Raw genomic sequence first — 17,287 nt, forward strand, 5'->3', positions numbered from 1 at the left:
AGTCGACATAAGGTACATAGTCAAAATTTGTCTAACTTTTCCACTGTTGTACTGCTGGGTCAGTTGGTGCACTGTGCCACATCATGGCTGAGATACCAGATGTGTCACCCAACGCTTGCCTCTAGGCTAAGCCGTACATGTCCTGCCACTGTGTGATCTGTCAGATGTCTGTCCATGCTTCAACCAGTCTTGGTACATTCTTGATATTGTGGATTGGGAACCGTCAACAAGTGCAACTGTTTCAGAAATGCTGGCACCACAGCTCTGGGCACCAACAATCTCCCCGCGGTCCAAGTTACTCAAGGCACCATGGCACCACTGTCAAATGTTGTTTTCTGCAACCCCCGAGGAGAGGTCGGCACATTATCTGGGAGCAGATCATGACGTGTCCATCACATGGTACCATGTTACTGATGTCATGTGCCAATTGTTCCTAATGCAATGATCATTTGGTCTATAATATTTGTCACTGTTTGCTAAATTCTGTCCCATTAATGGAAGGTGTTGTAACACGAATATTACGGGTAAGGGAACACCGTGAAATCTGTGCTGGCCAAACAGCTTGTTCTTTCATTCCCTACAAAACCAACATTTGCTGTTTGTTAAAGGAGTATAAAATCATTGAGCAATACAAATGAATGAAATTACCTTTGTTATTGGGGCCTCTATGGTCATAGTATGAATCCGGGCCATCGAAGAGCATCTGTGATTCTGAAAACTTGCAGCTGCACAAAGTAAAATGTACCACTTATTATAGTATAAGAGAGCTTTCCATTAAATCATTCCCTCCGCCATTCGTTATTAGACAACAACTGTCTACTATGATGTAGCATAAATGACAACGGAGAAATCTGCATAACTTTATACGAAAAATGTAACAGTTTCTAATTGACAAATATATCAAATACAGGCTATTTATTTACATTCCTCTGCCTTGGAACCACTTAGGTCCACTGCCCACGGATGGATTATTGCTGCAGAATTCGCAGCCAGACGCCTGCTGCTAATTCTGCAGCAATGTCCATCCATAGACATGCCATGTTAAAAAATTCTTCCCTGCCCATGAGCGGAAATCCACTGCGATTTTCGAGAGGAAGGAAGGAAGAATCGCAGCATGGAAAATCGCACGGATGGCTTCCATTGCAGTCAATGGAAGCCATCCGATCCGCGGCAATTACAAAGTCTCAGTTTTGAAATCACCGTTAATTTGCGTCATGCCCTACACTGCGCATGCGCGCCAGCTGAGACACACGCCGCATATCTGGACAGGTGAGCATAGGGTCTCTGGGGGGGCAAAGGGTCTGATTCCGCTGCGAGATTTTGCAGTCGGAATTCAACCCGGCCGTGGGCATGAGGCCTTAGGCTGCTTTCACATCTATAGCAGGAATTCCAGTTTTCTGCTCCATTCGAGGAGCAAGACAGCAGAATTCCCTGGCCGAACAGGATTGTCTTATGACGGAACTGAACAGCGCTGAATGAACCCCATTGACTATAATGGGGTCCGTTTGGTTTCTGCTATCAGAAGAAAAAGCGCTGCATGCGGAGCTGTTTCTTCTGGTATTTTGTGCCGGATCTGCGACGAAACCTCCAACCAGAAGTTCCAATGCAGATGTGACCCCAGCCTTATAGAGATAAACCGCACAAATAGCAATTCCCTAGCTAAATGTGATAAACAGAAATTCCTTTTAGCAGTAAGGCTCCTTTTTTCCATCTCGATGGGATTCCGATGCCGAGTGCTGACCAATGAGGTCGGTACTTGTTTACCTGGCCTTCATCAGGCTGATTCAGAATATATGGCGGATGAATGATCAAACATACAATCATTCATCCTCCATACACTTTCATCATTGTTGGCAGTGCATCCTGCATTCACAAGACAAGGTGTGCGCTGACAAAGATAATCTTTGGTGTCGCGCAGAAGATGCTAACTCGTTGGGCAGGTGATCGATGAACTAGGAAACTTCCTTCTCGATCATCGGACCGTGTAGAGGGCCGTATACCCTTTAAGAGAACTATAAAGTACACTAAGAGGTGAATGACATTTTCCTTACTGTCACTGTTTCTTGACGTGATTGACCTTACATCTACCGACTCTTTCCTTCTGTTCTTACGCCTGAAGGAATGAGAATGGGACTCTGCAAGACAACGTTAAGAACACGTTAATAGAGAGCTGACATAGGCTTGCTCCTATAATATAGATATACTTGGGTACTATTTCACTGGATAATATTATAGTTTCCTCTCAGTTCCTGATAAGAATCTAAGCTAGAATCAAGGAAGTAAAGACTCTGCAGCATCTTGGGAATTTGTATCATAGAAGTGATAAAATGATAACCTGTAAGGGCGTTGTCTCCTGAGAGTTTTTCATCTCGACTTATTTTGTACATCTGAAAACAGAACAGAAATATAGGTGATATTTAGTAAATACTTGCATTCCCCATAGCATAAAAATTCTGGAGCATCTGTGCTGTTCCTCTGTTACTACTCAGGGAAATGTACGAATACTAGAAATGAGCGAGCATACTCAGTAAGGCGGTTTACTCGAGAGAGCATCGCCTTTTTTGAGTAACTGCTGGCTCGTCCCTGAAGATTCGGGGGGGCCACAGGATGAGCAGGGGGTTGCGGAGCGGATCGGGAGGGAGGGAGAGAGGGAGATCGCTCATCTCTAACGAATACGTAAGTAATAAAATTAGTTCATAGATTTCACAAGATCGTTAGCTGAATCTAAATCATTATTGATATCAGGTCACTTCCACATCGCACAGACACGATTATCACTGAAAATTCGCTCAAAAGCCAATAATCGTTGTGTCTAAATGTGCCCATATTTCACTGTTCGGCCGAACGACGTTTTTTTTTTAGTTCTGCTTAAAACTGTCATTCAGCAGAACAGCTGATAAGCAGGACTGCACGCTGTGTTCTGCCCAGGTAAAGATGATTACAGCTGATAACATTGTTACAGCTGTTCTCATTTCTTAAAACAGCTAATAAGCAGGCTGTGTCAGCTGTCCATGGTGCTGAATTGTCCAAGGGAAGCGGGGACCGGGGGAGAAGATGCGGCGGAGCTGACAGCATTTCTTAGGGGATGCGTGTGTTGTTTTTTTTATGCTGCTAGGGCCCCCGAAAATTATTGCACATGGTGCTACAAAGTCGTGCGACTTTGTAGCGACACAAAAAATCTGGATATCGCTGCGAGAAAACACAGCGACATCGCACGGACCACCGATGTGATATCACTGCAATTTTCTTACGGAAATATTGCATTGTCCATGTGAAAGCGGCCTCAATGTTCACATCTTAATTCTCTTGGGCAGTGACAGATCTATGTGGATGTGAAACGTTATTTGCATCCATATGTGGTTTACACGTTAACAATGAATGTGGCAGAAAACTGAGCATGATAAATGTCCATAAAGGGTAGATGAATACACGATACACTGCTGGGTAAAATAGAAGTGTTAATCGTTTGTTTTTGTCAATTAACAAAATGCAAAGCAAATGAACAAAAGAGAAATCTGAATGATATTGTTTTTGGTGTGAGCAGCCTTTGCCTTCAAAACAGCATCAATTGCACTTGTGGACAGTTGCTGCTGCCCATCTTCTGATTTTGAGAAGCAGCCATGATGTGTCTTTCATCTGCTGCACTGTTTCCTTGGCTAACCCCTACATCTACAATCCTCAATGTTGCCCGATTCTTTGTGCGTCTTTCAAAGAGTTTGAACAACACATCTTGAAACCTCAGTCTACTTTGAAATATTTGCCTGGGAGAGACCTTTTTAACACAGTATAACTACCTTGTGTCTAATTGATGTGTTCAGTCTTGCCATAGTGTATGACCTGTGACATGAAACTGTCTTCCTCAACCTCACCTTTGTAGTAGTTTGGCTGTTCCTCACCCAGTTTTAAGCCTCCTACATAGCGGTTTCTGTTTCAGTTAACGATTTTGTTTCACCCTACATATAAAAATGATCATTACCACCTATTTGGTATAATTGGTTTCTCATACAGCTGACTACAATCCTACAAAATCCCTAACTTTGTACAAGTGTACCTAGGAGAATTGATGCTGCATTGAAGACAAAGGGTGGTCACACAAATACTGATTTGATGTAGATTTCTCTTTTGCTTATTCTCTCTGCATTTCGTTAATTGAGTAAAACTATAAACTATCAACACGTCTATTTTTGAAAGTATTCTTACTTTGTAGCATTTCTTCCATACCTGCCTAAAACTTTTGTACAGTACTGTTATACGTGTACTTGTTGTACTTATATAGACGATAAACATAGTACTGCACACCTAGGATAGTTTTACACTGGGGGTTGCGATTTTGCCGCAAGAAAGTCATGGCAAAATCACATCTTTGTTCCCGCAATTTTTGGGCAACCGTAATGATTTTTTTCTCGCATCGCATTGCTGCCGCCTGTAATAAGATCGCGATTTTTTTATTGTGTTGCGTTGCAATGAGATACAAAGAAGGCTCCATAGGAAAACATGATAAATGGCTGAGCGCTGCCTCTGATTGGTCACAACGCTCAGCCAATCAGAGGCAGCACTTTCTGGAGGCAGAGATTTTTCAATCCCCGGCTACCAGAATACAGATGAAGACTGACAGAGATGGGGAGAAGAACCGGACAGCGCTTCTAGGTGAGTTACTTTTTTTTTTTTTAACAGCTAGGAATGATTTTCAGGGTAGGGCTTATATTTAATTGCTGCAGGGGTTGCCAAAATACTCGCAAGAGCGAGTATTTTGCGCCTCTAAAAAATGGACATGTGGACACTTCATAGGAAAGCAATGGTTCCAATAGACGAGATTTTTTGTACACATAGGTGTGCCCAAAAAAGTGCTCATCTAACCGAGCCCTTAGGCTACCTTTACATGAGCTTATATACGCAATTATTTACCTGCGGAAATACGCCAGGTAAGCTGAATTAATGCTTTGAATCCAATGCATTCTTTCTGATGCCTGCCGTACCATGTTTCCCCAAAAATAAGACACTGTCTTATATTATTTTTCCCTCAAAAAGGGCACAGTGTCTTATTTTTGGAGGGGGGCCTTATACTCACCTGGTCTGCTGCGTATGGTGTTCGGCAGCGGGGCAGCGTCCTCCTCGTCTCAAAGAGCGGGGTATTCAAACCCCTGTTACCAGCAGAAGATCAGCTGTGAGACGAGAAGGACGCCGCGCTGCTGCAGCACTGCCAGAGACCATCGGGATGCCGCGGACCAGATGAGTATTGATTTTTTAGGGGGGCACCTGAGATAGGTCCTATTTTCGGGGGAGGCATTATATTTCAAGCCTCCCCCCAAAACCCAATAGGTCTTACTTTTGGGGTAGGACCTATTTTCGGGGAAACACAGTATGTGCGCAGGTGAATAGCTGCGTATATGTGCTTGTGTAAAGGCAGCCACAGGCTGGGTTCCCACGGGTCGGAAATCTCGCAGAATGTCTGCAGCAGGACCGCACAGAAATTCTGCGAGATTTCCGTAGCGGAAAGGCTGCTTCGAAACCTGCGCCATTTGATGGGGGTTTAAAGTGGATTTTCTGCCTTTATTTTGCTGCATAAATCTTTCCACATAGAAAGAAAAAAACCCGCAGTGGAAACGGCGATACAATTGTCACAGATTTGAATTCCGCACAACATGTCAGTTTCCGCGTGGCTTGTCCGCAGCATGTGAACGAGATTTTTGCAAGTCTCGTCCACTTTGCTGCTTAGTCTCAGGTTTAACAATGCATGCAGAATTTCCGTGTGGAAAGTACGCTTGCAAATTCCACGGCAATTCCACCCCGAGTGACCCCAGCCTATGTTTGGTAATATCCCAGATTTTGAAGCTAGAAGTCTTTCAGATGCCACTCACATTCCTAAATATTGCAAAAGTCGACAAGATGACACAAATTTACAAAGTATTGTTGATAGAAGCAGAGCATCAGCAAAAAAATGAAAGCTCAGATTTCTGTACAATTTTAAGCAAACGCCAACCACATTAATTCAATATCATTCTAGCAGCTGGAGAAAACTCATTGCTAAATCATGTTCTTCTTAAAGGACCATTATTTCTTGCCCTTCAGGGTATAACAAGATATGTCACAGTACACTGCTGCCCAGACCTGATTCTCCAGTTTCACAACATAATATTGATACATGACAAACCAAGGCTTTGTTCACACAACATTCAATATGTATCTTCAGTGGGCCCATAGACACCTATAGGCCAGGTGTATGCCAGAAGGGTGTCCTTTTGGCATCTGCTGAGCTGTTGCAGTATATGTTGATATACAGGAAGTTTCAAAAAGATGGACCCAATTTGTATCCCTGCAACCACGAACCGCTGTGAGATGAAACTCTTACCACTTGAAAAGGCGAGACATAGAGTTTCAAATGATAACTGCTGGATGCCTTTCGCAGCACACAAAAGCCCCTAGCCTCAAGTCATTCGCAAGATGGCAAACCTGCAACACAAGGCATTTTGCATTTTGCAATTTAGACCTCATCTGGAATACTGTGTCCAGTTTTGGGCACTCCAATTTAGAGACTGACAAACTGGAGCAAGTTCAGAGAAGAGTTACCAAGATGGTGAGCGGTCTGCAAATCATGTCCTATGAGGAACGGTTAAAGGATCTGGGAATGTTTACCTTGCAAAAAAGAAGACCTAATAGCTGAAGGGCTGTCACAGTGCAGAGGGGTCAGCCCTATTCTCATCTGTACACGGAAAGACTAGAAGCAACGGGATCAAACTGAAAGGGAGGAGACCCAGATTAGATATTAGACAGTGAGGGTGATCAATGAGTGGAACAGGTTGCCACGGGAGGTGGTGAGTTCTCCTTCAAAAGAAGTCTTCAAACAAAGGCTGGACAAATATCTGTCTGAGATGATCTAGTGAATTCTGCACTGAGCAGGGGGTTGGACCTGATGACCCTGGAGGTCCCTTCCAACTCTACCATTTTAGGATTCTAAGACTCACTCCGTAATTGCGGTGCAGCATGTGTTTTAACTATACTTTTTGTATAATTGTAACATGTTGCCATTATGAAATATACTGCTTTGAAATTAGGTCCATCTTTTTGAAACGCCATGTACTTTTTCTTTTCCCTTATGCTAGCTTGCCTATACAGTGGGCCACCACAATAAAATTACTCTGCCCAGTATGCACGTTTTAATATGAGTTTCTATGGGTGATGTACACCACTATAGTATAGTTGCACACAGTATATCAAGTCCACATGTTTGGCCTAAAACCACAAATGATTTTCATGACACGTGAACCAAATGCCAAGTCCAAACTCAATGCGAACAGCATCTTTTTCACATGACTTTAATACTCTGTTTCCCAGAAAATAAGACAGGGTCTTATATTAATTTTTGCTCAAAAAAATGTAACTTTTCTATATGAATAGCTGTCTGGACACTATTTAAGTTGACTTTTTTATGAAGTGTAACTTATAGGGCTTATTTTTGGAGTATGGCATATATTTTAAGCATCCTTGAAAGCCCTGAAAAATCATTTTGCATCCTCAAAAATTCTGAAAAAATATGCTAGGGCTTATTTTTAGGGTAGGTCTTATTTTCAGGGAAACCGGGTATTTTAATTTTCAATCCAAACAATCCAAAATCATAAATACAGCTTTTAATACCCACTTTTAATACTTCTCATGCTGCCAAAACAGCTCCAGCCTGTTAAGACATGGACTCCAGAAGACCTTTGAAGGTGTCCCGTGCTATTTGCCACCAAGACGTTAACGGCAGATTTTTTAAAATGGGTTTTCCAACTTAACGTGGAATTGTGGTACAACCCTTTCATTCCCTATCCACTGGGTCGCTTCTCTCCCCGCAGTGATGTCATTGTGAATGGAGCACTGGCTTAGAATGTGCGGTTGGTGCTTCATCATTTCAATTTAGCTGACAGAAATACCCAAGCACGTGCTGCTTTGGTGTCCCCGCAGACCCAATAAAAGTGAATGAAGAGCTAGTTTACTTGCGCAACCAGCGCCATGCCATTCCCTACACATGTATGTAGCTTTACTGTTACGGCTGAGGCTGATCCATGTATATTCTTGTTACTTCAATGAGTTCCTTCTGCCTCTGTATAAAGTGACTGATACTCAATGTTCATTTTTTACCCTCAACAAAACTTCTACTTTCTAGGTAAAGAAAAAAAATGAAGCATATCTACCTGTTTATTGTTGTCAGAAGAACTGCACAGCTTCTTGATAGACACAAAATGTCTAATTTTCCTAGTAACATAAACATGTAATAATTAAACAACTACATAAATTACTTGTCAACACACTACATTTGCAATATAACAAAGTTAGGCTTCGTTCATATAAACAGCTAAGTTAGCCGCACAATATAATCGTGACCATTAGAACCAATGGCTTCATTCAGACAAGCCATGGAAAACAATTGGGACAAAAAAGATAGCACACAAGCGACTGAAGTCAGCGACCAAAATGTTTCTGCTGCAGAAAAATATAGGTCTTGCCCTATCTTTGGACTGAAAAACACTAGAGCCTCCATAGACTCCTATGGGAGCTACGAAAAAGTGAGGGGGAGGGAGTTTAGCTGCGTGCAGCCTCAGGAAAAGAGGACAGGTGCCCCTGTTTCAGTCATTAGGAGGATTTCTGCCGACTAAGGGAATTCTGAGCAGACTATTGACTATTAATGAGGTCCATTCGCTTACCGCGCAGTTGCGTGGTTTTTTAGCATGCAGCACTTTTTCTTCCAGTATTTTGGCCTGATCTGCGATGGAACCTCCGACTGCCGGTTCCAACGGAGATGTGAAACCATCCTTACTTTGAAACGTTGTCTATTTTTACAATATGACATGCCTATAGGGATTGTTTGACATTAGAAACACTGGAAATGCTGTAATATATGCAATGACAATTTATATGTTATGATGCAAAATTAGGGAAAAATACATACTGCCATGTACATTCTCGTAGTGTCAAGCCTTACTGTACATGGCAGTCATGTTCCAGTTCTTGATAACATACAACGCAGCCATGTAGGTGACAAAGTATAGTTTATTTTTAAATAAAAGCTATCTGTATATTTTCCCATAGTGCTTTGCCCTTCTGCTGACTCACCCTGAGGTGAATCAGTATTGCAGTATGTTATTCTAATAAGGCAGGCTTCACATGGGCGTACTTGCGCATACAATACGCAGACAATAGTACCCATTGATTTCATAGGGTTCATTCACATTTCTATATTTTGCGCGCACATTTTAGTCATGCAAAAAAAAAATCAGAACATGTTTTATTTTTCTGTGTTTTTTGTGCACCAAGGGTTATCATAGAAGTCAATGGGACGTATGTAAGGAGATGCATGAAACCCTGCGTAATTGCACTGGAAAAAGAACACATCTGAAACTAATTAGCCATTTCAATTGGTGCATTCGTTTGTGAATATGCGGAACGCAGAAAGCATAGTTCATTCCACAAAAACACAGCACCCAGGAACACACGAATGTGCTAACACTGGTGTGAAGCCAGCCTAACAACAAAGATTTGACTCCTTAAAGATGGATACAATTAATATATAGGGGTTCTTAAGCACTGGGGCCATTTCTGAAAATTATTCTTTTTGAAAATCCAAACTATCGGGATATGATTTATAGTTTATTTGTAGCCAACAAGCGCACCTAGAAGCCCGTTGTACAGTAAATAACCACTGTAATATAAGGGTTCTGGTACTCACCCCCCTTGTCCAATAACTGGAGTGACCTTCACGTGCTGCTGGATGGTGTCTCCAAGTTTCCGTCTTGCAAAATAAATTCCTTGCCATTCCTTTAATGAAGAATGGAGAACATGTCCGCATGAAGTGACTACAATCTGGGATGTCAGTTGACTAAACATTGTCACAAAATGAGAGAGTATGCGTGTGCGGTGTCATACACATACCTTCTGCGTGCTGTGCAATGCGAGTCGCATCCAACAATCTTGGGTGTGACTCACTATCGGCCATGTAAATACGGCCTACCATAGACTGGTACTTTTTATTGGCTTTCTCTAATATAGTGTGCCATCATACAAGAAAAAATAAAAATTATACCCTGGCATACAAGATGATGCCGAAATGAATATTAGCACAATTGCACATCCCTACAAATGCCCAAACTAATACATTGCTGCCACCACCATGCAGTGCAAAAAAGTGCAAAAAACGTGCCTCAGCAATGGCACTGCAATCAGCGGAGAGCCATGTTAGTCCTCTATAGCAGCTCGAACGGAGGCTCTTCAGTAATGCAGCCGGTGCTAAGCTGAGGGTGTCGTCTTCTAAACATAACTTTAAAGAGTGCTACGTAGAGCAAAACCAGACTTTTTTTTTTGCTGATTTTGCTGTTTGCTGTACATTATGATAGCAGGTACACCTCCACATTACTACACAATGATGACTTTGAGGGCGTGCGTAATTTTTTTACTGATTTTAATAACGTAGAGCAGCGCCATTTTCTTTACTCTGTTTTTCTGTCTCACTACAAGCCTTAAAGGGGTATTCTCATCTTGGCCAAACATGGCTAAGATGGGAACACCACTGATTATGAGGCATCTGGGATGGAAACAGCCAACTTTGTCTCAGCTACAACGGTTCCGTGAGTCTCATAGAAGTCAATGGGAGTTACACAATCAGCAAAGCACAATGAAATACACTATTTCTGCAGCCCCCGAGTTATAAACACAGCATAGTTCACTGTGCAATGCTGGTCTGTGACACCCATCGATCTCTATGGCAGTTAGGCTGCATTCAGACGTACGTATATCGGCTCGTTTTCACGCCGAGCCGATATACGTTGTCCTCGTGTGCAGGGGGGGGGGGATGGAAGAGCCAGGGGCAGAAACTGAGCTCCCGCCCCCTCTCTGCCTCCTCTCCGCCCCTCTGCACTATTTGCAATGGGGAGAGGCGGGCCGGGGCTAATTCGAAAACCTTAGCCCCGCCCCTGACCCGCCTCTCCCCATTGCAAATAGTGCAGAGGGGCGGAGAGGAGGCAGAGAGGGGGCGGGAGCTCAGTTCCTGCTCCTGGCTCTTCCATCCTCCCCCCCCCCCTGCACATGAGGACGACGTATATCGGCTCGGCGTGAAAACCGAGCCGATATACGTTCGTCTGAATGCAGCCTTACTAAGACAGAATAGCGCAAGGTAATCAGCTATTTCCCTCCTCCCAACCACTGCTGACGACCGCATTCAGGGTAGTTAGATGTGGAGGGAACACTAACTCAAGATATCTTGTGGATTTGCCATAAAAGTCTAAAGGCCCATTTACACACAAAGATGATTGCTCAAAAGATGGCTTTTGAGCGATCGTTTTGCATAAACTACTAATTGGTACTAATGCCAATTAGTAGCTTGTTAATGCATGTGAGCCACTAGGAGCTATATTCAGAGAAGAGCGGGTGGTCTGTTCTCTGAATACATTCTCTTTGTTCTGCAGCGGGCCTGACAGCTAAGACAATGTTATCAGCGCTTCCCACGGAGAACACAGCGTGAAGTCCTTGCTATCAGCTATTCTGCCAAACAATGGATTTTATGCTGAACATAAAATCATTGTTTGGCAGAAAAGTGAAAGATGTGCACATTTACAAGCAATGATTATCGCTCAAAAGATGGCTTTTGAGCGAATGTTGAGCGATAATCATTGAGTGTAAAAGGGCCGTTAAAGTCTGTGATGGGAATACCCATTTAAAGGGCATTATAAATGGATTGCCTAAAAGTGGAGAACTCCTCTGTTTCTGATTATTTAATCTGCAGAAGTATGAAATGTGCCAATGTGGGATAAAGCCATGCAGAAAAGAAATTCAAATAATAATATATTTATACTAATAAAAGGCCATATGATTCAATTCTATCAACTACCGGTGACCTGTCCAGAGGATAGGTCATCAGTGGAAAAGAGAGCAGACAACCCCTTTAAGTCAATGGGACTGTGGTAAAGTGAAGCTTTTTAGGAGGGTAAGAGGTGATATACAGTATATTGAAACGTGAAAATATATACACAAGCCATGTTACTCCATACCTTTCCCTTTTTGATACAAGTGTTGATAGTATCTAACAGGTCTGCACGGTTTTTGTCACTTTTTGGAAAATCTGTGAGTTCCTTGCCCAGGAGTTCTTCCCTGTGGTAGCCCGTCATCCTCTCGAAAGCTGGATTAACATACTGACAAGTTAAAAGTAGTTAGAACTGTGAGGTTATTCTGCGATTACCAAAAATATTACCAAATAGACCAAAAAACCAAGGGGGAATTTACTAAGCCCAGCATTTCCTGTGAGCTGAATACACAAAGAGGCATCTCTGCGCGCCTTGACAGAAATGTACGCCAGTTTGTAGTGTAGAGTATACATAAATCTGTCGGTCTGGGGCAGCATCTCGTGACTATCCCTGCTCAATTTTCAGAAAAGTGGTGGGGCCGATGCAGGAGGAAGAAAAGTCACAAAATCTTTGTGCAAGTGGAACTTGCGCAAAAGCTTGCAACTTTTCTATACCAGTTTTCTTGCAGAACCTGTTAGTAAATGTCTCCTAATGTTATGAACTATACCAAGATTTTCAAAAACTAAAGTCCCTTATGAAAATATTTCACAGTTGTAATGGAAATATGAATTTGTGTACCTTTGTACACACAGTGTACTTTGCTTTACGAATTTGTGTACCTTTGTACACACAGTGTACTTTGCTTTACTGCTTGTGCATTGATTTCAAGCTACTTAATGTTGTGTTCTTCATTCATATACATAGCTAAGGTGACCAGATTTTCCCAAGGTCAAAGTGGGACAGAGGGGTGTGGTCAGGGGCGGGGCTTATCACGACACGTGATTTTACCTCTGTCATTATAAAAAGTACAGGGCCGATTCAAAAAAGACAGGGAGCAAATTCCACAGCATTTCTGCACCCAAAAAAACAATCAAAATCTGTACCATTTGTGCGAATTTTGGCTGGAAATCAGCCGCGTACCCGCTGATTTCATACTATGCGGTGCTCCCCCTCACCTCCTCCGTAGGCTTCCCGCTGTCAGCGCTCCCTGGCTTCTGGTTCCCAGCGGCCTGTAGTGGCCTTACCTGACAAGCATCACCTGACCAGCAACACCACACCTAATCAGGCCATTGGGTACCGGAAGCCGGGAAGCGACGATAGCAGGAAGCCTTCTTCAGTGGTGAGGGGGAGCGCCGCATAGTATGAAATCAGCACCAATCAGCACCTCCTCCCCTGACCTCTTCTTGCAGCACCTCGGCTGTTAGTCACCTTCTTGGTGACCAGATGTCCCAAACATGGGACAAATGGCTGTCTCGCTGGGGTCCCGGTAGAAAGCGGACACAGGCTCCCAAAGCAAAACTGTCCTGCCTAAATCGGGATGCCTTGTCGCCTTAACATAGCTGCTTTAGTCCAGGCATCAGCTTACTTCCATTCCACTGTCTGAATAGATGTAACTTTAAAGGGCCACTACAGCGAAAACACATTTTTTCAACCCTACAGCCCTCACCTTATTGCCTGTCAGCCTTTGAAGGTCTTCTCTATGTATTGCAGCCACTTCCATACAGGGCAGCCCCCTGTCTGATGTTTATCAGGCACCATCTTGATGGTGAGATTTGTTGGTTTCACTTTGACACCAATTCCATGATATATTAGCACAGCGTTAGCTAGAGGCAATACTATTTCTGCCTGCTAGGGGGACGGTTTAATTATATCACTACCTTCTATATCTACCTAATTAAGATGAGCTGCTGTATCTAAGACCACCATGTGATAGATATGCTGTCCCAATATACAGGGGGGCACCTTCTCATTATTCGCCTCATGCATTAGATGAGCTAGCTACACCCCTGCATACAAAGGCTATTATATTTCCCGTTAAACTCTATTCACTAATTGTATTTCATTATGGAGGAATATAGGAATGCTGATTTGGCTGCTGAACGTGGACAATCTTATGGGCACAATTATATTAATATCTAGAGATAATTCAGCTTTCTGCACCTGTATGACGTGTTCTTCACTTGTAATTTCTATGGCTTCCTGACAGTGATCCAGTGCGGTAAATATCGAATTACAGGATCTACAACACAAACGTTCAATCATTATATACAATGCACATATAATATACTGTCAAAATGGATGTAGAAAGGTTGATGTAAGGCTCCAGCTGGGTAACTGCACTTAATTACAATTCACTTAACCATGGATCAATAAAAGTAGTTTTAGAATAAGCAGCTACAGTATTTGGACAAGTAATGAGACTTAATTTGAGGCAGTTGATAGTGTCTCATTATAATTGATTGATGCATAAAACCATTACTCAAGCTAATAGCAGTGCAGTGTTAACAGCCGTAGCACACAAGAACCAGGATACAGGGACCCAGACCCAGACATACAGACCCAAAAAGCAAATGACCCATATATAAAATGCATGGAATTCCCTACTCTCATATGAGATCACCCTTATACAGTATGTCTCTGTCACACTCCACCAGTAGTTGTGAGCCATGAAATTTAATAGGAAGCTGCTTTTCGATGTGACAGTGGACCCCCTTGCCTATGGGCACTAGTTGCACATATAGTATGCCCCCCAGACCACAGGCTATATTTATTAGTAATCACCTATATTGTTGAATTTACATAGGGAGACTATATCTCTGAAAAAAGTGTTTCTTCTTCAGTTTGACAGCCATCTTGGCTAATTAGAAACAAAGTAAAGTCCAGAAGAACAAAGCATCAGCTCACCGTCTCCTTGGGGAACTAATTAGCCCTAGGAAATCCATTTTTGCATTGAGTTTTCCTCCTCAAGCATTAAGAAAGCCTCATACTTGCACTATCTCTTAGACTGAAGTTTCTGGCTGGGGACATACCCAGCATTGATCAGCTATTCTCTCTCATGAACGTGCACAGCTCAGCTCCCTCTCCCTCTTTCAGATGCTGTGTAGCATAATTACACCAACTCAATAAGTGGAACATGTTACCACGGGAGGTGGTGAATTCTCCTTCAATGGAAGTCTTCAAACAGAGGTTGGACAGACATCTGTCTTGGATGATTTAGTGATTCTGCATTGAGCAGGAGGTTGGACCCGATGACCCTGGAGGTCCCTTCCAACCCTACCATTCTATGATTCCTCCCGCTCGTCCATCAATATTCTACAGCACTAACGGAGTTGCCCTATGAATTGCTATTCCATTTTTTATCTTTAAGCTATACAGTATGCAACATAGAGGATGCAGTTATTTAGGCATGATTACACTAAGACATCACTGATCAGCTATTAGTCTATTCACATAACAAGAGATGACATAAAACCATATACCTACCTTAGCTTGAACTGAGATCGCACCTCCCCATGCTCTATTTGGATTAGTTCATTGTAACAAGCAATCATACTGTAATTCTCCATAAATCTCTGAAAAATAGACAAAATAACGAGATCTGCTGTAAATAGTGAATAGGTACTGGAGGACTTAATGTCACCATGTAATACATAGTGACCAATTCATTTAAATAGGCACCATGTAAGACCATGTTTCTTCTGTTGTGGTCATGCACAGCTTCTGGTCCCTCTGAAAGCAACATCTACTACCACTACTACACCCTGTATACCATGGTACACTGTCCAAGTCATAAAAACAGACAATTTTGATAAATAGCTGCCATCTAGGCAGTCATTGCCACATATATAGATTTATACTTGTATATTAAGTCCTAATATTGCTTACCCTATTGAATCCAGCATGGAGAAGTGGGAGGACTGATATTTCCTCTTGATCTGGTCCACTGAGACAAAACAAAGATGTCATCATTTCTACATACAGGGTGTTCACAGAGATACCTATCCTAGGGTAAAAGAGATCTTTCAAGCATTGCGGAAGGGTATGCATGTGGACCATGTTTGTTCCAATTGTAAAATTGCCGAAGGGAATCAATTTAAGACAAATTAGTATAACAATGTATTTGATCATTGGTAGCAATTGGAATCCGGGGTGAACAGCTCCTTGGTCCCATTTTCATTGACGGCACCTCGAATGATAACTGATATCTGTGCATTCCAAACACAACGGTGGATGATTGGCTAATGACCTTCTACTGGTGCAGTGTCAAGGGGTTTGGTATCAGCACAATGGCACTCATTCCCGGAGAATTGAGCATCACTGGCTCACAGCTCGTTTGGAACCGGTTGGATTGGACAACACAGCCCTGTTCTTGGCCATTATGTTCCCCGGACTTGACCCCTCTGGATTTCTTCTTGTGGGGTCACTTTAAGCCAGCTCTCTAAGATGAATACACAGCAATACCTTGTGATGTTGGCGAATTGTAGCGTTGAATACAAGCGTTTTGTGAAATGGTGACCCCAAAAATGCTATGTGCCATCCACTGCTCTACGCTCAGCCGTGTGCATCTGTGTATAGCCACTGACACCGGTCGCTTTGAACATTTTCTGTAAGATAATAAAGCCCACTTTTTGTTTCCAGTCCTGCATTTGTTTTTATCCTATACAGTCAGAAATTACTTGTCTGTTATGCTAATTAATTTTACATTGATTTTCAGTTATTTTAGCGCTGGAATGTGCAGCTACACACATACATACCCTCTGCAATACTGGAAAGATATATCTGTGGACATGTCAGGTAAACAGGTTTACATTTACAAGCTTTCATCTTCATTAGACTTCGGTAAAATTCCCAATTCTGTTTTTGATGAAGCATTTAAATTACATTTTCTAGTTTTGCATCAAACACCACAATTAATCTTTTTTTTGGACTCCTGAAAGAATGCAACATGTCAAATGTGTTAACAGACCTGATAAGCAAAGACTTTTTCTGTATGAGATATACTACCGGTCAAAGGTTTTAGAACACTTCAATTTTTCAAATTATTTTTGACATTGTCACAGTTTAAGTCCAGCAAATAACGTGAAATGGTTCAGAGGTTTACAAATAAGTTAAAAACATAAAAATATTATACAACTTTAACCTGAAATGCAACAATAGTCTAAATTTATCATTTTAACAAAAGGGTTTCTTTTTAGGGAACACTTCAAGTACAGCTTCTCTGCAGCACAGAAAGCAAATTATGGTTTGAAATTGGATGTAAATTATTCCTACAGCTGTCCAAACTTTTGTAGATTACTTTCAAACCCCATGATTCTATATAACCAGTGTTGGAGCAGACTGCATTACAATACCCTCTAGGGCAGTGTTTCTCAACTCCAGTCCTCAGGACCCCCAACAGGTCATGTTTTCAGGATATCCTATAGTAAGAACACATGTGGCAATGTCTGAGGCACCGACAATCATTACATCACCTGTGC

General features: G+C 42.3%; 1 protein-coding gene across 3 annotated transcripts in view; it reads right to left on the minus strand.

Moving 5' to 3' along the window:
• The window catches only part of PDE8B (phosphodiesterase 8B), a 157,480-nt gene that overhangs the window by 15,575 nt on the left and 124,618 nt on the right, over positions 1-17,287 (minus strand). For all 3 annotated transcript variants that reach the window (XM_066602851.1, XM_066602850.1, XM_066602849.1), the window contains exons 5-13: positions 15,696-15,753; positions 15,294-15,382; positions 13,971-14,049; positions 12,018-12,158; positions 9,704-9,792; positions 8,172-8,232; positions 2,336-2,387; positions 2,052-2,135; positions 649-725 (exon numbers count right to left, since the gene is read on the minus strand). In XM_066602851.1, coding sequence (XP_066458948.1) covers positions 649-725; positions 2,052-2,135; positions 2,336-2,387; positions 8,172-8,232; positions 9,704-9,792; positions 12,018-12,158; positions 13,971-14,049; positions 15,294-15,382; positions 15,696-15,753 — 730 coding nt within the window. The remainder of the gene's footprint in view (positions 1-648; positions 726-2,051; positions 2,136-2,335; positions 2,388-8,171; positions 8,233-9,703; positions 9,793-12,017; positions 12,159-13,970; positions 14,050-15,293; positions 15,383-15,695; positions 15,754-17,287) is intronic.

Source organism: Eleutherodactylus coqui, chromosome 5, assembly GCF_035609145.1.
Source record: "Eleutherodactylus coqui strain aEleCoq1 chromosome 5, aEleCoq1.hap1, whole genome shotgun sequence".
NCBI lineage: Eukaryota > Metazoa > Chordata > Amphibia > Anura > Eleutherodactylidae > Eleutherodactylus > Eleutherodactylus coqui.